At 35.0% G+C, this 22,912-nt stretch overlaps 1 protein-coding gene across 1 annotated transcript in view; it reads right to left on the reverse strand.

Annotated features, from left to right (window-relative positions):
* LOC149143314 (uncharacterized) overlaps positions 1-20,786 on the reverse strand; it is a 52,961-nt gene extending 32,175 nt beyond the window's left edge. Inside the window, exons 1-4 of the mRNA XM_089451769.1 lie at positions 20,555-20,786; positions 20,289-20,458; positions 20,114-20,215; positions 19,839-19,916 (exon numbers count right to left, since the gene is read on the reverse strand). Coding sequence (XP_089307895.1) covers positions 19,839-19,916; positions 20,114-20,215; positions 20,289-20,458; positions 20,555-20,786 — 582 coding nt within the window. The remainder of the gene's footprint in view (positions 1-19,838; positions 19,917-20,113; positions 20,216-20,288; positions 20,459-20,554) is intronic.
* Between the last annotated feature and the right edge of the window lie 2,126 nt (positions 20,787-22,912).

Genomic DNA, 22,912 nt, shown 5'->3' on the forward strand with positions numbered 1-22,912 from the left:
CAAACTTGACAAGGAATAATAACTAATTAGTGATTAATTAATTATTCCTAGAGAAAAATAAGATAATTAATGATTTATCTATTTATTTCTCATAACTAGGTCAAATATGACAAGGAATATTAGTTAAACAATGGTTTAATTAATTATTCCTAGAAGATAATTAAGTAGATAATGATTTATTTAAATATTTTTCATGGGTTTAACCAAAAATAACTTAACAAATGTGGTTTATTAAGTAATTTCTTATAGTGAAAGCAATTTTACTATGATAAAATTGGCCCTACGGTGTACTTCGATCCATCTAGTAAATTATGGCTAGATGATCAATTTTTGGTGATAACATTCATATTATAAGATGTTGTTCAAAATAATAATTTAACTAAGTTATATATATATATATATGAATGACAACCTTGTAAAAATACATCTTTAGTCTAAAATTATTGTGATACATCAAGGAAAGCCTTAAATTTCCATTTTGATAAGAATTTAAAAATATTTTATTTGATGCATTATCAAGCCACTAATTTGGAGGATAAAACAAAATAAAGATGTTATGTTGGAAAGGAAATTGTTGAGATTTTTGTAAAGTTATATTAACCCATCTTATATAAGTAATAATATATTAGTTATTAAGGGGAAATTTTCTAAGAGGAGGTGTTACTTTATGGTATCAAGGGGTGTTACATTGTGGTATCACAACTTGGTTCACGCACTCAACCCTTGGAACCATAATAACATTCCACATTGTTATTTACTATTTCATAAACTAATGTAAATTGATTTTTTTCTTAAAGCATGTATCATGGATAGAAGAGGAGTAGGAAGGAGTATTGTTACAAGAGGTCACAACATGGTGCCACATTGGTAGCAAACTCCAGTCATGCCACTTAATGATGGGTAGTATATTGCAACACAGGAATAGATTCCTGCTGGAGAAATTTTGAAGCTAATGAGATCTTTGCAACAAATGTATGAAGCTTTAATGAACTTATTTCAGTGAGAATAGGGAGGACCCTCTGCTCTAGAAAAAGAGTCCCAAAATCCAACATGAAACAACATGCATTGGGAACTACAAAAATTAACATTTCCAAAATTTTGGGGGCCCATGGATGAACAAGCCATGGAAGCATGGCTAGAAAACATGGTCATGTGTTTCACTTTGATAGACTACACCTTTATTGTAAAAGTGAGGATGGGGGTATTTCAACTTAAAGGAAAATATTTACTATGGTGGAAGACACTCTTGCCCCAATTGGGTATGGATATTTTAGAAGTAACCTAGGAGTTGTTCAAGGAAAAATTTAGAGAACAACTAGGAATTCATTGAAAGGAAATTGAATGAGTTCAATTCCTTGAAATAAAGCAGTCGCTCTATACTCGCATATGAGACCCAATTCATGGAGCTGCTCAAATATGCTCCACCTTGAACACCAAAAAGTTAAGAGTAAACAAGTTTGTTTATCGATTGAACTTTAACATCTCAGCCAAGGTAAAAATTTTGATGCCTCATACCTTGCATGAGGTGGTTTAGTGAGCCATCATTGTTAAAGAGAAGACCTTGAGTAATGGTTAGGCTAGGCCACCCAAAACTACGAGTTTAGGGGCACCTAGTGGGAATAACATTGAGTGCATAAACCATATAAAAGTACTAGTCTACAATAATCAAATATGGTCAACAAGAAACAAGAGGCCACCATATAGGCCTCCATTAAAGTAGTCATTATCTACAACATAGCAGCCATGTTCGACATACCATTATTGCCACATACAACAATTTTTTTCCACACCTTAGTAGTACATGATGCGACGGTCTGATGCATACTAGAAGAATTCCAAGTTAGAATTTAGTTCATTTGGTAGTGGGAGCTAGGCTCCTAAGACAAGGTGTTGGACTTGTGGAGTTCCACACTATGAGAGGGATTTTCCTTGTTGAAATTATAAGGTTAGTGTAGTAGAATACAATTTTCTGCCAAATAATTACCTCCTAATGATTTTCAACTAGTATTTTATGCATTTTCTATCATTAGATAATTACACTTCAGAAAATATCAACAGTAAATGTAGTGGAAATAGTAAAGATCATAGAAATACGTCCATGCACAAAAAGAGATAATATTTGTACCCTAGGAAACCTAATATTAGGAGAAATATCAACAAATTTCCTTGGGAGAAACTGTTCTTCAGAAAGGTTTAAAAATCAACCATTTTTTCTAGAAATATATGCCAATAATCCAAGTCAAACACCATGAAAAACTAGCCAAAACATCTAGTTGTCAACACTAGTCAAACCAACCAAAAATCATAAATTCAACACTGGTCAACTCATCCTAGTCAAACTAACATGTGGTCAAACTTCAGCCCTACAGTCAACTGTGATCAACCCTATGGTCTGCGATAAAATATATATGTTCAACACTATGCACGTGCAACCCTAATTCCATCAAATCTGGTCAACTAAGTCTGAAAACAGCTCGGACAACTTTGGTCAAACAAAGATCAAACTTGCTCGTCAAAATCATCCTTCTTCTCACATGTGTGACATTAAGAATATGAATATTAATGATGAAAATAAATAAATAATTTCTTTGCATTAGTCTCCAAATGAGGCATCTTAACATATTATTTATACACATCTAGGGGGTGTGAAAACCTAAGGTACATGTCCCTTCACAGGTTGGATGGCATGACCTTTTCCTCGGCCAACCTATCTCAATAAAAATAAATTTTACATAATTTTTCTAGGGATAACTTTGAGACCCTTTAGTCATGCGGTAATACCTCTCAATGGTACACAAAAATCGATGCTCCCTCCTAGTGAGGGGGGTATTCTACTTAGCTAAAATTAGATTTATCCTTGGCTAAAATTTCTCCTCCACCAGAAATGTTCATGAGCTTACTATGTTGATGTAGTTTCTCCTCACATGTATGTTTGTAGATATAGATCACTCCGTCCTAGAGCAAGCAATGTTAGTATCCTAGTCCATTTACCCATAGCCAAATCAGCATGGCCCAATGGGTAAATGTTTCAATATCACTTAGTCAAATTAGCATGGCTTCTTAAGAGAAATTATTCCCTTGGGCCAAGCTACCATTCACCCCTGGCCAAATCAACATGGCCCAGGAAAATTATCATGGCTTCTTTGGTGAAGGTATCAATCTTCCCTAGTCAAATTAGAATGAGTCTATCGATTCCAAATAAACATTAATGGAAGTGTTTCCACCCTATGTTGCAGTTACCCTAGGAAATTCACCCCTAGCCAAATTAACATAGCTCCATGGGTGAATGTATCATTCCCCCACTAGTCAAATCAACATGACCCCATGGGAGATGTCTGCCTTATCCAGCAAGCATCAACACTTGAGGTCGTTCAACCATATCCATTTCAACATGGCCCAATGGGTGAATGTATCATTCCCCCTAGTTAAATCAACATGATTTTGTGGGAAATTTTCTTTGTAATGTTCCCTCCCATCCCCTTGGACTCTCCAAGGCCCATGAGAGGTGTTACTTATGTTTGACATGACGTCATAGTTATGTCATGGAAATGAGGTCACAAAATTATTCCTTTTTCCAACTGATTTAAAACTAAAACCAACACCACCATCTTGTCAAGCTCATCAAGACCTTTTTTACAATAATTTTTTTCCCTAATTCAACTTATGGATCAAAATTTGTGGTCATTATAAGTTTCACCCACTAAACCCTGCCACCTCATTAGGGTCTGCCACACGGTGCCCACGTCGTCACTTCAATAGTCCTGGATGACTCCATGTGTAATGGTAGAAATACACACAGTTTTAGCGTAGTCAAGGTTGGTCCCCATTGCCACAATCAGCAAACAACATTATCGTGTACTGATTACTAACCCCCCACCCTGGTCTACTCCCGACTTACCTAAGCCCTGACTATCTTGGGTCTAAATTTCGCATGAATACTACTTCCAGGATGACTCACCCAACTACCAACCTTTCTGACTCTCGACTCACGCTTGGATCCCTTTTCACAAAGTTCTCGGACTAAAAGTGTTCTGTGAACTTCTTTTAGGCAATACAAACCTACATTTTAAGAATTTTTATTGTGTGTACAATACTTTTCCTCACCTCCTATGAGCTCATGGGTTGTAAATCCAAGTAGATCTAAACCCTAGCTAAACTCTCTCAAACATGAAGACTTAGTCATCCATGCCTAAACATCAACTTTACTTGTTGAAACGCGCAATAAATACTTATTCCCCAGACTTCACTAAACTATCATAAAAGCCTCATGTCATTGCGTTTAACCATTAAAATACATGAATATCATACAAATGAACATAAACCCATGAACATAACCCAAAAGGTTATATGGAATCTCAACTAGCTCCCTATTTACTTATACATAGATTATGAAAACAAGTTCATTCATTCCTTACAACTCGACACACACAAAGCATAGAAATATAAAAAATAACATTACATGCCCAAAACCATGTTTACTCATTACAACTCAACATAGCATAGAATATAAATAAAAACAATACTTGTCACGATACCATATTCATTGATTTAGTGAAATAACATCACAAGAACAAAAACATAAAAAACACGTATCTTATAAGGATGCATGACAACTGAGATTGGGACTTCAAATCTCCACCCAAGCTTAGGAAGACTGCAATGCAATATTTCTTACAGTCAACCAACCTTGAGCCAAATTCCATAGCTTAAGGAAAATTTCTTTAGATAAACCACCATATCTCCTCATCGCACGAGGGAATCCAGAGATATCACCATCTCCACTCTTGTAACCAAACTAGGGAATCCAAAGATATTAGTATCTCCACCCTTGTAACCAAAGTACGGAATTCAGAGATATCACCATCTCCACCCTTGTAACCAAACCACGGAATCCATAGATATAAAAATCTCCACCCTTGTACCCAAAATAAAGAATCTAGAGATATCACAATCTCTACCCTAGTAACCCAGGCAATAATTTTTTAGTGACTCCACCCAAATCCGGGAATCCAAAGTTTATTGAATGTGATTGTTGGCCTGAAAAAAAAGTATGGGAAGACATCATGAACTCTATTTTAATAAGAACCCAAAGGAACATGGTCTTCACCCAAACTAGGAATCTAGAGAGCCTTTGACCTTCACCGATGGGAGATCCATATGCCCTCTTCCTACACTTAAAATCGAAAGTCCTCCTCTAGCAACCCACTAGACAACCAGTGCAGGTTGTTGTAGCCTTGTTTCCTCCACACTACTCTCATAGTTTTTTCACTATTTTTCCTCTCGATCTCTTGTCCCTTTTTTTTGGGAGGCCCTCCCCCATGGAATTCCAACACTATTGTTGCAACCATATACTAGTGGAGTGGTTGTGCGCTTAACCAATATAACCACTCTGCTAGCGCAATCCACCATAATTTAATTTGTGTCCTCTTTCCCTTGTAGATTTTTCCAAAGAGGTATGTTTCTAGTATTTTCTTTATCCAACTAAAGTCAAGGTATAATCAACTCATTTAAGGTACCATAAGAATTCCCATGACCTTCATTAGTAACCATCTTCCTCCAACTTCCGAAAAAAATTTCCTCCCCAAGCTCTGAAATCCAAGTCCTAATATCTCAACTAGTTTTCAATTTTAACAAAAATGGATACATTATTTACAACATGGGAATTTGTTAGGCTATCAAAAGCCCCACCACCTTGGAGGAACATCATACTTGGTGTTCTATATCCATACGCATTTACAACTATGCTTTAAACTAAGAACAAAACCCTTAAGAGTTTTATATGCATAGCTATGCATAATCATTTACAAACTTATTTACATTTGATTAACCAACAAAAAAAATGGATATGTTGCCCACATATAATGATTCACCTCCCATGTGGCTTCCTTGATTTGAAAGTTCCTCCACTACACTTTTACTTTCTCGATTACTCAATTATGGAGCATGAGATACCTCTGATATAGGATGCGTAGAGGTTCCAGCTGGAACTCTCCCTCTGGTTCTACCTAAAACATTGACCAATCAATCCCATGATTAACATCTTTCATATACGTTTTGAGTAAAGAAACATGGAAAACATTATGAAATTTTATTGTTGGTAGTAAGGCCAAATTATAGGCCACTCACCCTATCCTTTCAAGCACTTGAAATGGCCCACAAAAATGTGGTGTCAACTTGGCACATGACCCAATTTTTAGAGAGATTCTTTTCGGTCTAACTCATAGGTAAGCATGAACTCCCACTTTAAATTTCTTATGCACCCTATGTTGGTTTGTATAGCTATTTTTCAAATATTGAGCCACCTTTAAATTCTTCCTGATTGTCACCATTTCCTACTCCATCCTGAGCATATCATGCCCAGTGAGAACACTATTCACTAGATCACTCCAACTGATAGCAGTCTTACATCTCCTCCCATAGAGAACCTCGAATGGACTCATTTTCAAGGATTCATGGTAACCATTATTGTAAGAAAATTCAATGAGTGGAAGATATTCTTCCCACTTCCTTGTCTAGTGCATGGCATACATTTTAAGCATGTCCTCCAATATCCTATTTGTCCTCTTTGTCTACCTATTTGTTTGTTGATGGTATTTCATACTTGAATAATGAATTTGTACTAAGTTAACAAACAATTCCTTCCAAAACTTGGAAGTAAACTTTTCATCTAGGCTAAGATAATTCTCTTAGGTAATCCATGCACCTCACAATTTCTTTTATAAAAATTTGATCTATGTTACTTGTGGTGTAAGTCAATTTACCAACCACAAAGTGAGAAACCTTGCTCAATTTGTCAACCATGAACATGATGGCATCATGTTTCTTAGCTATCCGTGGAAAACTTGTGATAAAATCTAGTGAGATTACTTCCCACTTCCATTATGATATGAGAATAGGTTGTAATAATCCTATTGGATGTCTACACTCATCTTTTACTTACTGACAGAATGCACTTTGAGATAAAATCAACCACTTCCTTTTATAAATCTGGCCAATAGTAAAAAAAAAATTGGCTATTAAGGTCTTTTGGTATCATGGGTGGCTTGAATATGGATTTTTATGAAATTATTTTAATATGATCTTCTTCAAGTTGTTCTTATTTGGCACATAAATTCTATTTTTAAATTTGATTAGTCCATGCTTTGTGAGTTGAAATTTCTTGTCTTTCTCATCTTCTAACAATTATTGTAGCTTTTATTTTATTTGTTGATATTTGTCATCTTGTTGTCCTGCAATTTTAATTCTTTCCTTGAGATCAGTCCCATAGGAACATATGGCTACGTCATGGGCTAATTGAATTCACCTATTGAGCACATCAACAATGCAATTTTCCATCCCTTTTATGAATTTAATTTCGAAATAAAACTCACTAATTGTGGCCAACCATCTAGCCTAACTAACATATAACTTTGGCTGATCAAATAAATATTTTAGACCTCCATGGCATGTCATCAATATGAATTTTCTTCCAATGAGAGAATGTCTCCACATTTTTAATGCGTGAATGATAACCATAAGTTCCAAATAAAGAGTCATGTAATTTTTCTCGTGCTTCTTTAACTTCCTTGATTCATAGCACACCACTTGGCCTTCCTGCATCAAGAATCCACCAAGTCCCTCCTTGTAGGCATCTATGCAAACCAAAAAGTCCTTGTCTGGGTCTGCTATTCTTAACACCAGTGCATGTGTAAGCAAGTGCTTCAGTTGTTCGAAGCTTGCAACACATTTAGTTGTCCATTTGAATTCCTTCCCCTTCTTCTGCAATATCGTGATTGAGTAACCAACCTTGGATAAGTTCTTAATGAATCTTCTATAATAACCTTCTAGAATCAGAAAATATCTAACCTTGGTCACATTCTTTAGTGCTATCCATTCCATAATGGCTTTAATTTTCTTTGGGTCAACCGTTATGCCCTCCTTTAAGACCACATCTCTTGAATATTGAATTTGGGACTAAAAGAATTCACATTTACTAAGTTTTGCATAAAGCTTATGCTCTCTCAACAGTTGTAGCATAACTACCAAGTGTTTCTCATGTTCCTCTTTGTTCTTTGAATAAACCAAAATATCATCAACAAATACCAATACAAATTTGTCAAAGAATGGACTAAATATGTTGTTCATCAGGCACATGAAGGTTGTTGGTTCATTAGTTGTTGGGAACTTTGTTGGAATTGATGTCAACAAGTCATATACAAGATGATGCAAAGGTATCTGGTTAGATAATTCCTTATGATGATGACATGAAGATTACAGAGGAGCTACAAGAGGTTGGAAAAGGTCTATATAATTTGTAGAAGATTAGAAAAGGTTTGGAGAATCTTAACTGTGAAGTTTTGAGCATAAGTTTGGGTAATGCAAGTTTCTAAGTAGAAACCCAAGTTATAGTGTGCCTCACAGAGTAGAAACCTGAGATATAACATAATTTTTGAATGGATAGGGTGTGTCATTGTCTATAAGGGAAGAAAAACAAAAAACCTTAGGGAAGAACCATGGAATTTCCTAAGGTATTCACAAGCGAAAGGTTGTGCAACGTATATTTGATCCTATAGAATATTACCATCAACAAAACACTAGGTTTTCCCATGGTAATCTTGAGGAAAATAAGTCATAAAAGGGTAAGTTGTTTGATCAGTCTAGTGTGTATTTGGATGAGTCATTTTTGCTCTATCTTAGAATAGGTATTTGCACCAATGGGAGAGGGTTAAGGCTTAAGCCACCTTAAGGTTTAGTAATCTAATGATATGGTAAGTATTTCTCAACATATCTCAAATTATGTGAATGTAATTCATCTAATTTTATCTCATTAGAGCGCAAGTCATGCATCAATATGATATATGAGTTTAATTCTTTGAGGGGAGAATATGAATACAATCATTGCTTAAATAAGCACGTAGAAAGAAAATGTCTCCTTACAATCTATCTTGAATCAAAAAGTTTCCTTGATTTTTTTGTGCATCATGGTTTTCGCTGATGTGTTGTGAACACTAAAAGGTCTATAAACTTGTGTGCACCATCACTCCACAGAAATATTGATCAATTGTGCACTCCTACAATGTTTACCAATAGGTCGTGTGTCTTGTCACAAAGATGTTGATGATTGTTCTTCATTGTAGAGGGTGTATATATGTAAAGGGGTATATATCTAACAATGTATGCATAATGAAGGAAAAAGTTCTTGTTTTTGTAGATTATTCTTTCACTAGGGTCTACTCATAGATCCATATGTGCACACTAGTAGTTTAGTTTCTGAGTTTGTACACATAGTGAATCGAGGTTGAATATTTTTTTCATGAATTTACATTGACCTTTTTTCTAAGTACACGGGAAAGATATCTAGATGGTGAGATAGAGATTAATGTGTGAAGTTGTTTCTTGTTTTAACGAATGAACATTTTCATGGTTTCCTTATAATTTGATTTGCTACTTAGAGTTTACGAGAGTGTGTAAGAGTTTCGTAGAATGACTCTCATTTTTGATAGATTGATCTACTATAGATAGATTTCCATTGACTTGTTGCAGAAGATGAATAGGTAGAGAAAAGTTTTAATTTCTTGGTTTATACTTGAATGGGATATTTATGATGCCATTATTTGTTTTGCAAAGAGCTTAAATGCAGAACTCATGACTAAGTATGGTGTATACCGAAACTAGTGAGAGACTTCTATTTGACAGAGTTTACTCTTACATTTCATTAACCCTCATGTATGCATGACCTTGTATTCCTAAAGGAATGCAGTTATAGAGAGACCTTCACATGTTGAGAGAGAATTTTTTATAGATCTATGCTTGTTAGCATTGGATATTTATCTACTCCTATTGTAGAAGGGGTTTGTGCACAAGAAAGAGGATTATTTACAACCTTGTTTAGACATAGGCATACAAATCGACTATGTATGCAAGATTGATGAAACTTTTGTTTGTCCTTTGTATGGTGGCTTGTTGCAAAGGTTGAGAGTTATCTTTATTTACGACAATGAACTAAGTTCAGCATTATTGGCACCTTGTGCTTAGAACTACCCATGATGATGTTGTTTCTTGTATTGCAAAGAGATTGTCATGATATAATGCAAGGGTCACCTCTGTGGTGATTATTTATTGAATTCAAGGTTTATCTTTATGGTTGATGAAAGTAGTTTCTTGTTTTGTATCTTGCAATGAGAGTAGATGGTTATGCTTGAGATTGGTTTGTAAGAGGCTTAACAGATTGCACACACACACACATATCCATTTTGATGTTGGATGTACTTGATGCATTGTAGTGTTGGCATTATGACACAGATTTGGCCTATCACACAGGTGTTGTCCTTGATGCAACTCACTCAGATGACAGATCACAGTTCAGACTCACAGAATGAAGAAAGAGAGGTATACGCAGGTTCCCCATTGACCAAGTCGTGTGTACACGTGGGTTCGCAGACCAAAAGGTGCGTATAGAAACACACACAATTTCACGGAAGGAAAGGTGCGTACATGTTGGAAAACTTAGTTTTGGTCTATGGTATTTGGTCCATGGTATTGTGATCCATGGTATTGGTCCAAGGTATCTTGTTCGAAGTGTTGACCCTAGGTATTTGGTCCAAGGTATTGGTTCTAAGTGGTTTTGGTCCATGGTATTGAGTAAGGCCTAAGACTATAAAAGGAGGAGAAGATCATTAGGAAAAGACACTCAAGTATTGAATATCTTATGAAGAGCAAGATCTAGAATACAGGTTATTGGGTAATGGTGCATAGCTGGATCTAAATCAAGGATGAACCTTAGCGCTTGATGAAGGATAAGATCTAATGATGGGTCAAGATCTTAAGGCTTGAAGAGAAGTATCTTTGTGTGGTTTTGATCTTTTATCTAAATAACTGGCACATGTTGTAATCTGTAAATATGATGATCTAGGTATAACTGATGTCTGGAATTGTTGTAAATTTTAAATCATAATTTACAGATTTATACACAGGTTCACTTTAGCAAAGGAACATATACACGCTGGTTCTGTATATCAAAACAGTGTATACATCTTAAATTTGATTTGCAGATCTGTACGCAGGTTCGCCTTGAGAAAACAATGTATGTAGGCAAGTTCGACACATTGAAGTAGTGTATACCTCATAAAATATGCTTTAGCTACTTCTGTTTGTTGTTGCAGTGTTTTAGGTTCTGGCTTGGGTTCTGGTTACTATTACTGTTTTCTGGTTACAATATTCTAAGAAGTGATTGTTTGATTCAATTTTGGTTGGTGCAAAGGAGATTTGTTGATGCAGATATATTTGATGTTATTGATGGATCCAGTCTAAAAATTTATGAAACATGGTCCCTGGAAGAAAAGAGAAGGTTGTAGCCTTCTGTAGGTCAACACCTACGTACTAGTAAACACATTAGCTAGTACAAGAGCTAGGTGGTTGTAGCTCCCTTTCAGGAGAAGCTGGAGAACTAGAGAAGGTTGTAGCCTTCAACAGGTAGAAGCCTGCGCACTGGTATAAGACTGCACCAGTACAAAAAATTGTAAAAATAAGTTTCTTATTAAAAGGAAGATAGAGACGATTGCAGCAGGTGGTTTTCACCTACATTAGGTTTCCACCTTATATCTTGTGTTCATGTGTGTGATATGTTGTTTTCTTTTTACTACAATTGGTTACTGTTTATATGGTTCTGATGCACAGATTAAAGATCAACATATAATAAATTAACTAAATTATAAGTTTGCAGGGTATATGCTAGTTGCCTTAAATACAGTTGCGTATACACGAAAGTTTCACTAACTGAAGTAGCGTATATGAATTTGATTATGGAAATGAAATATTATTGACTTGCTAATACTGATTCATCCCCGCCCCCCTCTCAGTATTATTTCCAACAATTGGTATTAGAGCAGGTCCTTCAGAAGAAGCTTGATCGCTTGAAGGAAGATCTATTATCATGAGTAAATACGAAAGAGAGGGATCCATTAGACCACCAATCTTTGATTGGAGCAACTTCATTTATTGGAAGGTAAGAACCACAACCTATCTTCAATCTCTTGGAACAGATGTATGGGAAATTTTGGAAGGAGGATATACATTTCCATTAGCAATTCCTATAGATATGGTAGGTAAAAAACAATATGAAACAAATGCCAAGGCTATCAATACATTATTGGGGAGTCTGTCACAATCAGAATTTTTCAAATTTATGTAGCTCAAAACCGCCAAAGAAATATGGGAGAAGATCGTTCTAAGCTATGAAGGAGACAATCAGGTAAAACGTGCAAAACTACAATCTCTCATAATTCAATATTAAACTCTTAAAATGCACAATGATGAAAGTATAGATAATTACTTCTTACGTATAGATGATATTGTTAACTGCATGAAGAACTTGGGTGAAGAGATAAAAGAAGTTACTTTAGTTGAAAAGGTTTTAAGATCCTTGTCTACTAAGTTTGAATCAAAAGTTTCCTCTCATAATTCAATATTAAACTCTTAAAATGCAAAATGATGAAAGTATAGATAATTAATTCTTACGTATAGATGATATTGTTAACTGCATGAAGAACTTGGGTGAAGAGATAAAAGAAGTTACTTTAGTTGAAAAGGTTTTAAGATCCTTGTCTACTAAGTTTGAATCAAAAGTTTCTGCCATAGAAGAAAAGCAGGATCTTCAGAGTATTACTATGACACAGCTGCACGGAATCTTAACTGCTTTCAAAATGAGAAAAGGAGGTCCATTAGATATGAGAGAAGCCACATTCAAAGCTTCAGGAAGAGAAGAACTCAATGAATCAGGACATATTTCAGAAGGAGAGGAAGAAGCAAACTTTGTCAAGAACCTTCAACGGGGTTCTGGAAGATTCAGAGGTAAACTACCTTTCAAATGTTTTTCTTGTGGAAGAGTTGGTCATTATGCTACCAAATGTCCTCACAAAGATAAGCTTGATAAAGGTAAGGAATCAACAAAATGGAATAGAAAACAAAGTGTAAGTAAGAAGAGCTACTATACGCATGAAGATAGCGATGGTTTATCAAATAGTGATGAAGATGAAAATAGTAATGACTATAGACTCTTGATGGCTTTCAAAGATGATGATTTCTCAGATGTTTTAGATGAAGATGGCCTTTATGAAGAAGTCTCTAAACTGAAAAGTTGATTAGAAGAAAAGCATATGATTATAGATACTCTGACATTCCAACTTGCTGAAAGATAAAAACATAATGAAAAATTAGAATGTGAAATTGTGGGTCTAAGAAAGGATATTGAGAAAACAAAAGCTCTCAATCTTAGATTTGCTAAAGGATCAAAAACCCTAAATGAAATTATCAAAGTGCAGCGTTCTCCTCTGATAAAGATAGGTCTTGGATATACTGAAGAAGCATCCCAAGCACAGAAGTCGTCAACCTCCACAAAAAGCTATCTTGATGCAGCAAAGAGAAGTGAACAATTTGACAATCGACAGCAAAGGCATAAAGTAGATCACCAGGTAAATCAGGCTCAATTTACATCAAGGATAAATAGAAGCTACAACCAACCTCAGGTAAATCATACTCAATATGTTTCAAGAATGAATAGCAACTACAATCACCAGGTCAATAGATTTGATAATTGCAGGAACTTATTCAATGGCTAATGATTTTCATGTCATAACTTTGGACACAAAGCTTCTCAATGTGTTGCTTATAAGACCATCATGACTAGAGAAGCGATAAATCACAGGAATGTGACGGGGATCATGAAACAGACTTACAATAACTTTTCTCTTCTAGAAAAAGAAATAGAATGCTCCATCACAACTTCGATCATGAAGAATCTGAATGCAGGAGTAAATTTCAGCAAACATCTCAGAAGGAGCAAACTTCATTAAATCCCAAAATATGGAGGAAGAAAGAACCGCAAACAGAAAGATGTGGTATAGCCTTGTATGCAAAAGGACAAGAAAATTAGTGGTACATCGACAGTGGATGCTCGAAACACATGACAGGTGATAAAGAAAAACTTCAATCATATAATGCCTTATAAAAGGAAAAGAAGGTCTCATTTGGAAATGACACTCCTATTGTCATAAAAGGTAAAGGTTCTGTTATCTTAAAAGAAAAAGTTAAAGCTAGGAACGTTATGTATGTCGATGGTATAAAGCATAACCTATTGAGTGTCAGTCAAATGTCTGATAAAGGAAATGAAGTAGTATTTCGATCAAATGGATGTGTTGTTCGTGAGCTTGATACAAGAGAAACTGTGATCAAAGGCATAAGAACTCCAAACAACTTATATATACTCAAGGGAGGACAACAATAATGATATCTAAGCAAAAATGATGAACACTGGCTATGGCACAGAAGATTGGGGCATCTAAGATTCTCTCAAATAAGAAAAGCATGCAAATTCCAGATTGTTCGTGATCTTCCTGATATCAGCATTCCAGAAAATACAATATGAAAATCATGTCAATTTGGTAAGAAACCGAGCACATTTCCCTTAAAAGGAAGGATCAGCTAGTAAGCCTCTTGAACTTGTTCATACTGATTTATGTGGTCCATCAAGGAGAAAGTCATCTCGTGGAGAAGAATACTTTATATTGTTCATTGACGATTTTTCTAGAATGTGTTGGATAGGACTTCTAAAGCATAAAGATGAAGCATTTGAAAATTTCAAAGCCTTCAAAGCTTTGGTTGAAAATGAATCAGATCGCAAAATCAAATGCCTCAGATCTGATCGAGGAGGGGAATTTACCTCGGATGAATTCTTCAACTTTTGTGAAGAACATGGAATAAAAAGGGAATTCTCCACCGCAAGGACTCCTTAGCAAAATGGAGTGGTAGAAAGGATGAATAGATCTGTTAAACAAATGGCTCGTGCCATGCTAGATGAGTCTGGAACTCCTGCAACTTTCTGGGATGAAGCTGCATTTGTTGCAGTCACTATTCTCAACAAAGCAAACGTTCGGGCAAACAGCACTCAAACTCCACATGAACTTTGGTATGGTAAGACTCCTACTGTAAAATACTTCAAAGTTTTTGGAAGCAAATTTTACATCAGAAGGACTAATGAAAAACTTGGTAAGTTTGAACCCAGAGCAGATGAAGGCATTCTCCTTGGTTACTCTTCTCGAAGTAAAGGATATAAATGTTATAATAAAAGACTTGGGAAAATTATTGAAAGTATTGATGTTGTGGTTGATGAAGCATGCAAAAATCCAAAGCAAGTAAAAACTGAAGACTATGAAGAAGATGAGGATTATCCTTCCACATCAAATCAGACTAATTCTGAAGAAGAAACCAATGAAGCACCAGAAGAACAGATAACAGTAGAAGAAAAGACTCCATCCAGGTATGTTCAGAAAAATCATCTAGAGACTCAAATTTTGGGACAGAAAGAGGCAGGTGTGTAGACAAGAAGAACTATTACAGAAGCTTCAAACTATCTAGCATTTATTTCCACCATCGAACCTAAAAATGTAAATGAAGCATGCAAAGATGAATGTTGGGTCAAGGCCATGAATGAAGAACTTGAGAAAATTGAAAAGAATAATACTTGGGAATTAGTTCCTAGACCTCATGATAAGAATATCAAAAATGGATATTCAAAAAAAAGCTGAATGAAAATGGAGAAGTTATTAGAAACAAGGCTAGACTTGTCTGTAAAGGGTATGCTCAACAAGAAGGCATAGATTTTGAAGAAACTTTTGCACATGTTGCTAGACTTGAAGCCATAAGAATGTTCCTTGCTCTTTCTAGTTTTTAGAAATTCAAAGTATATCAAATGGATGTAAAATCTGCCTTTCTTAATGGAGACTTAGAAGAAGAAGTATATATTGAGAAACCAGATGGATTCATACTTGGAAATGATTCAAAATTGTATGCAGACTTATAAAAGCTCTCTATGGTCTAAAACAAGCTCCAAGGGCCTGGTATTATCGTCTTGACAAATCCCTCCATCAACAAGGTTTTTCAAAAGGATCAACTGATAGCAATCTATATACAAAGATTGACAACAATAAATTACTAATACTTGTTGTATATGTTGATGATATCATTTTTGGTAGCAATGAAGAAGCCATGAGTCAGAATTTTGCTTCGGTAATGTAGCAAGAATTTGAAATTTCCCTGCTTGGTGAGCTTACATATTTTCTTGGTTTACAGGTTCAACAAGATAAAGATGGTATTTATTTGTCACAAACCAAGTATCTCAAGAAGATCTTGAAAAAATACGGCATGGAAGATTCTAAACTAGTATGTACCCATATGGTAACAGGATGCAGTCTCAGCTCAAATGATGAATCAGCAACAGTACATCAACCAACCTACAGATCCATGATTAGCAGTCTGCTTTGTTTAACAGGTACCCGACCAGACATCATGCATGCAGTGGGAAGTTAAAATGGTTTTCAAATATCTTCAAGGAACACAAAGTTTTGGTTTATGGTATCCTAGAAATAAAGATCTTACACTTCATGCATATACAGATGCAGATTGGGCAGGAAATGTTGATGATAGAAAAAGAACTAGTGGTGGTGCATTCTATATGGGTTCCAGATTAGTGTCTTGGTTCAGCAAGAAACAAAGTTCAATTGCATTATCTACAGCTGAAGCAAAATATGTGGCCGTTGCATCTCGCTGCACACAACTCCTTTGGATGATGCAAACATCGCAAGACACTCAAATCACATGTACTCCACCCATCTCCATTCTATGTGATAATACAAGTGCCATCAGTATTTCAAAGAATCTAGTCATGCATTCCATGACCAAGCATATAGCCATCAAATATCATTTTCTACGTAAACAAGTGCTTGAACAAAAGGTCAAATTGGAGTATGTTCCCTCCAAAGAACGGGTTGTTGATATATTCACCAAACCTCTGCCCAAAGAGCCAATGCAAGCTGCAAACAAATTCTTCAATAATAATTGAAGATGAAGCTGAAAATAACATCAATGGTTTTTCTCAATTGGATTTTCCATCTCAAAATCAAGTTTCCCATGTGATGATGTGCTTGTTTATTTTTTGATGTGCTTTGTGATTATATTATCTATTATGTTATCTGGAAATGCTTAACCCAATTATTCATTAACATTGTAAAATAAAAATAAAAATACTAATTGCATGAAACACAGATTCACCCCTGTTGGTCTGCTAACAATCCCCCTGTAGTTTTAGCCCAAATAAAAGGGCTCCATTATAAATTTGAAATAATCCCCCATTTATGACATTTGGTTGGTTAATGGTTTTGATGCTTCTTTGCTCCCAAAAGACTTTTACATTTCGAAGCAATTTGACAAATATCTCTTTGGAAGCAATCCCTGATTTTTGTGATGGATGAATCTTGATTCGACCTTCACTCCACATAGTATCATATACGCCTTTCTCAATTACCATTAAATGTCACATATGTATTCATATAATGTACATGATATAATCTCTCTATAGTGTACATAGTATACTCATATTAATTTTTTATTAAACTTTATATTCTATTACAAATTACATATCATATGAATAAAGTTTAAACTAAAAATATATTACATTTTATTATAACATAAATCGAATTATCACATTTCGAATACCCTTGAATATATATTACATAATATAACCTTTGTAACTATATGTATTATAGTTCAGAACGAAAAAGCGCTATATATTTATATAAGATATATATAAAACTCCATATACATGATGTAGAACAGAGCATATGAACTATATGTATTATAGTTCATGATGCGCATGTGTCATAATAGAAAGTAAAGGTAGATTATATATATATTGGTTAACAAAACGCTTCAATGAATTTTAATAACATCATAAAATGAAATGCCTAACTTAAATGAGGTAAACCCAAATAAAAACAAACGAATAAAATAATCAAGGGTAATAAATTACAATCCATGGTTTTTGTATTTAATATACACTGTTTTAACCCATAAGTAAACGAATTTAATATGAAAAGGCACCTTATGTATTATTTATAACAAATAAAGTCGAATTAATGCTCTTAGAATGGGATTTACGAAGGTTTTGAAGAAGACTCCATACAGTTGCTAAGGGACAATGCGACAAAGCGAAAACACGAGCCAAGCAATGGATTTAATAATCCATCCATCAATGAATAAAGTCTTACTGATTGGCGGTTAATGAGTGAATGTAACGCGCGGAAGTGAAGTTATGTTGCTACGATACCGTGTTGATTTGGCGAGACTTGGAAGGGTGAAAATTGCTCAAGCCATGCATAATACCAGCAAAGCAAATCGTGACTGCGTAGGGATTTTATTGTTATGAGGATTAAGGGATCCTTGTTACTCTTGTAATTTATGTTGTAAGGCATTTTATTGTTATGAGGATTAAGGGATCCTTGTTACTCTTTCATTTCATCCACGTTCCACGATAACCTGTTGATTTGGCGAGACTTGGAAGGGTAAAAATTGCTCAAGCCATGCATAATACCAGCGAAGAAAATCGTGACTGCGTAGGGATTTTATTGTTATGAGGATTAAGGGATCCTTGTTACAGTTGTAATTTATGTTGTAAATAATTTTTATTTTAGTAGTTTTTTCTTATTAAAAAAAAAAAAGGAAAAGGAAATAGAAAAGAAAATAAAAGAAAAATTAATTAATTAATTAAAAAAGAAATGAAAAAAAAAAAAATAAATAAATAAAAGAATAATAAAAAAAAATATAATATTATGAGCATGTTTAAATGTAGCATTTATATTTTCTTATTCTTAGTTTTTAAATAAATAATTTTATTGTAATAATTCAATGTGATTGATTGCTGCAGAGCAATTAACATTCATGCAACTTTGAGTGACGAGATCGGGCCTATTGAAATCAAAGGTTCCCGACATATTGTGGGACCCCCGCATTATATTTTATAAGTGTTAAAGGTTCAGTACTTTGGTCATCTAATTCAATTAAAACCTTACTTAAAGATGCTTTGGCACAGTTCCCCAGCCTAGAACTGTCTACAAAGTTACAACAATTACAACCACAGTTTTAAGGATTGAAGAAGATAAAACAAGTCTGAGAATTTGTTACACAGGTAACGGTCTGCAACATACATAATCATCAAATCTCACAACAGGTAGCATGATATCTTATTCGGGAAAATTATTAAACTTGTAGTAAACAAAATAACTCTAGGACACAATATCATGGTATGTGTTGGTCTACATGGGCAATCCTAAGTTGGATTTACAACACTTGTGCATCGTGTTTATGATCATTTGTTATGGTGCAATTTGACAAAAAATGAAGAGAACAAAACGTGGAGCAGAGGATTTCTCTTCTCAGTGTTACGAATCAAATAAATAAGATTACATTGGAAACATGAGTAATAAATGAGTGGAGTGAAACTCGACTTAAACTGGACTAAGTGAAACTAAACTAGGAAACTTGGAGGGACAATTTTGACACCTAATAGGCTGTTGGAATTAGATTCTCCAACACTCCCCCTTAATTACAACTATATACAAATTCAATTAAAATGCCTGCTAGTCTATGTCTAAGCTAGGCTTACAATTTAAAAATTTGGCTTCAACTACATTTACTTGTCTTCTTCTTTTCTTCTAGATGATGTAACCTCTAAATTGTTTCAACATTTTCTTCTTGTTGTATCCTTCAAACCTTAGTTTCTTCATTTGCTGGTGCAGGTATTCCATTGTTCTAGTCTATTTAAGCATGTCCTGGACTTCTTCAAAAATCGGCTTGTATGTGGATTGCTGCCACATGTCATCTTTTGTTGTGTTCTTTTCATCATCAATATGCTGCAACATAAGACCATAATACAATTTCATCTCTTCAGGACTCCAATACCTGAAAATTTCATTAATTTGTTCATCATCCAAGCTGTCCTCAAGGTTCATTGCTGCAAATTCTATGCAAACCTCATCTAGACATGGTGTTGCAAGCCATACTTCAAGGAAATTTAATTGTTCTTCAAAATAATTTTGTGTACCTGCACACTGAAAATCAATGATAAGTTTAAAAACATTTGTAGAACCACATTGGTTCTATTCTTTTTGCCTGCAATGAGAGCTTTCTCCTGTTGCGCTTCCTTTTCTGCCTCTTCCTTTGTCTCTGTTTTCTCTTTGTGGGCTTCCTTCTTTGTCTCTGCCTCTATCTCTGTCTCTGTCTCTGTCTCTTCCACTTTTGTACTAACCTGTGTTGTTGCAGACAAGTCGTCTTCCACTTGGTTTTCAAATTCAAGTGGCCTTCCTTCATCGAATAGCATCATGTCGATATCATGTTTTTGTTGCATCATCTGCAACCATTAATCATTACTCAAAAAAATCTTCATCGAAGTTTACAACAACAATATTAATTTCTGGATTAACCATAGCATTGACTGCTCCAATGGCTACTTCACTGTCATCAGCAAGCTCAGTTGTTGGATTTACCAAAATTTCATGAACAAGATCTCTTGCTGGATTCATCAAATTTTCATCTACTTGAAACTCTGCATAGTGGGATTCACGAGCATTTATGCACTCTTTCACTACTTCTTCTATAAATTTATCACAATCATATTCCACTTGTCAGTAAGCACAATGGGATTCAACAAACTTTCCATCTCGTTGTAGATTTGTTGTTATAGATCCACCTTCATTTTCAACTTCAATGGTCCCCCTTACACCAAAACTCCTCTCAAGGGTATCCCAAGCCTCCTTGGTTGTCTTGGCATTTGAAATAAAGGGAAGAATATTGTCATCCACGAATTCTTTTATGCATTTCAATGCAAAGGCGTCCTGTTGTCTCTTCACTTCCAAATCTAAAAATATTTCAAACATCTCCTGTTGTCGCTTTGAAATTCTTAGCCTCTTGGCTTTTCCCATTTGTTGAGAGCTCACAGAATGCGGCTCAACAAACAAATCGACCTGAAGACTTAGTGATTTCTTGCAATAAAAATATCTTTGCCACTGTGACTTTTTTATTCATTTTTAAAAAAATAAATCTACAAATTTTCCAAAAAACAATACTTCTTTTACAAAAACTATCACAAACCCCTTTTTTAATTGCAATGCCCATGACCAATTTGAACAATATCCCCTTTGTCTTTAACAAACAAATTTGATTTTCTATTATTTTTAAAGAAATCTTTGTCCTTTAAACATTTTGAAACAATACAAGAGCATTTAAAAAACACCATCTTTAAAGAAATTGAATGTAAGCCCTTTTTTAAATTACATAAATCTTTTCGTTAAAGTGCATGAACCATTTATAAAATCACGTAAATTGTTTTCCATAATACCATGGAGCTTCATTTCAACATTTAGATGAACTCTTTTTTAAATTAATACCATCCTTCATCCAAGGCAATTAAAAAACAACTTTTGTCACTTTTCTCATTTACCTTTCACTATCTGTCATCTTTTTCTTTTCATTCTTAAGTGTTGGAAATAATAATCCCAACCACCGCAATAAACAACTTGACAACAGCCATACATGTTAGACACTTTTGCAGGGTGCGTCTCTGCTTGAAGACATTTTTGCAGGTTGCATCTCAGTGTGAAGATAGAAGGTCTGAAGTCAAACGCGAACCATTCAGAAACCCAGCAAAGGCATTTAAAGAATTTATGTACTTAGGTAAACAAATATGGGCAAGCATTAATTCAACAACCTTGCCCACACTCCAGAAACACCTGCGCGACTCTGATCACACTCAACAACAACATCAAAATTAATTTCGCTCTGTCATGAATTAAATGTAAAATTGTATGTTGAGTTATATATGAATGTAAAAGTCATTTTGTAGGTGTTAGACTGTGTAGAGAGGTTAGAGAGTAAGAAGTAAGAAAAGAGCGCAAGTCTCTGTGGAGAAAATGGTGGAGCAATTTTTGGTGGGCGCGTGAAAACAACAGTTACTCTGTTTTACTATGTGTTTTATGTTGTAAATGAGCCACAGTCTCATGTAGATGTATTTTCATGTTTAACAAGTGAATACAAAGTTTTAGTGTGTTGCTCCAAACCTATCTTGTTATTTTTACTGTGAGTATTCATTAAGTCTCTTGAATAGTTCCAAGGTGTGCGAAATCCAAGTCTAGGAAATTAGCCTCGCAGTTCACGAAGGTAGCTCCGCGAAATCTGCTTCGCGATGTGCGAACCTAGTTTCACGAAAGTCACAACTCTCTGCCTCTCCCCTCTGCGAAAACGAAAATTAAATTCGCCAAATATTTCTAACATGGTATCAGAGCAAGTTAAACTCTGTTAGTGTAAAAACAAGTGTTTTTACTAACAGTGAAAATTGTTTTGAGCGCGGATTGTTTTTTAGCATATTTACCAGCAGGTAGAAAGTTTTTTTTTATGCTCAGAAATGGAAACATCAAGCACAAGCTTGACTAATCCTCAAATACCTCAGTTTAATGGAAAAATTTATAATTATTGGGCTATTACAATGAAGGCCCTGTTTTCTTCTCAAGACATTTGGGATTTGGTGGAGAATGGTTTTCAATAACCAGCAGATGGAGCAGCATACAATGCCTTATCTCAACAAGAAAGAGATGTGCTAAGGGAAAACATGAAGAAGGATTAAAAAGCCCTATTTTATATTTTCCAAGCAGTTCATGAAAGTATTTTCCCAAGGGTTGCAGCAGCAACGAAGTCCAAGCAAGCATGGGACACCCTCCAGACAGCCTACCAAGGCATGGCAAAAATCAAAACAACAAAGCTGCAAATGTTAAGGAGATATTTTGAAACACTTTGTATGAAAGAGTCTGATAATATAGACTCGTTTTTTACACATGTAAGTGGGTTGGCTACTCAAATCAAGTCTCATGGTGAGACACTTGAGAAAAGAAGAATAGTTGAGAAAGTTTTGAGAAGTTTGCCAGCAAGATTTGAGGCCATTGTTGTGGCCATAAAAGAGAAAAAGGATCTCTCACAGTTCTCAGTGGATGAGCTTAATGCATCATTGATTTCTCATGAACATAGACTGAATAGAGCAGCAAGCTCCTCATTGGAG

Source organism: Pinus tabuliformis, chromosome X, assembly GCF_031772625.1.
Source record: "Pinus tabuliformis cultivar Carrire ecotype Pingquan chromosome X, CPIR1, whole genome shotgun sequence".
Lineage (NCBI taxonomy): Eukaryota > Viridiplantae > Streptophyta > Pinopsida > Pinales > Pinaceae > Pinus > Pinus tabuliformis.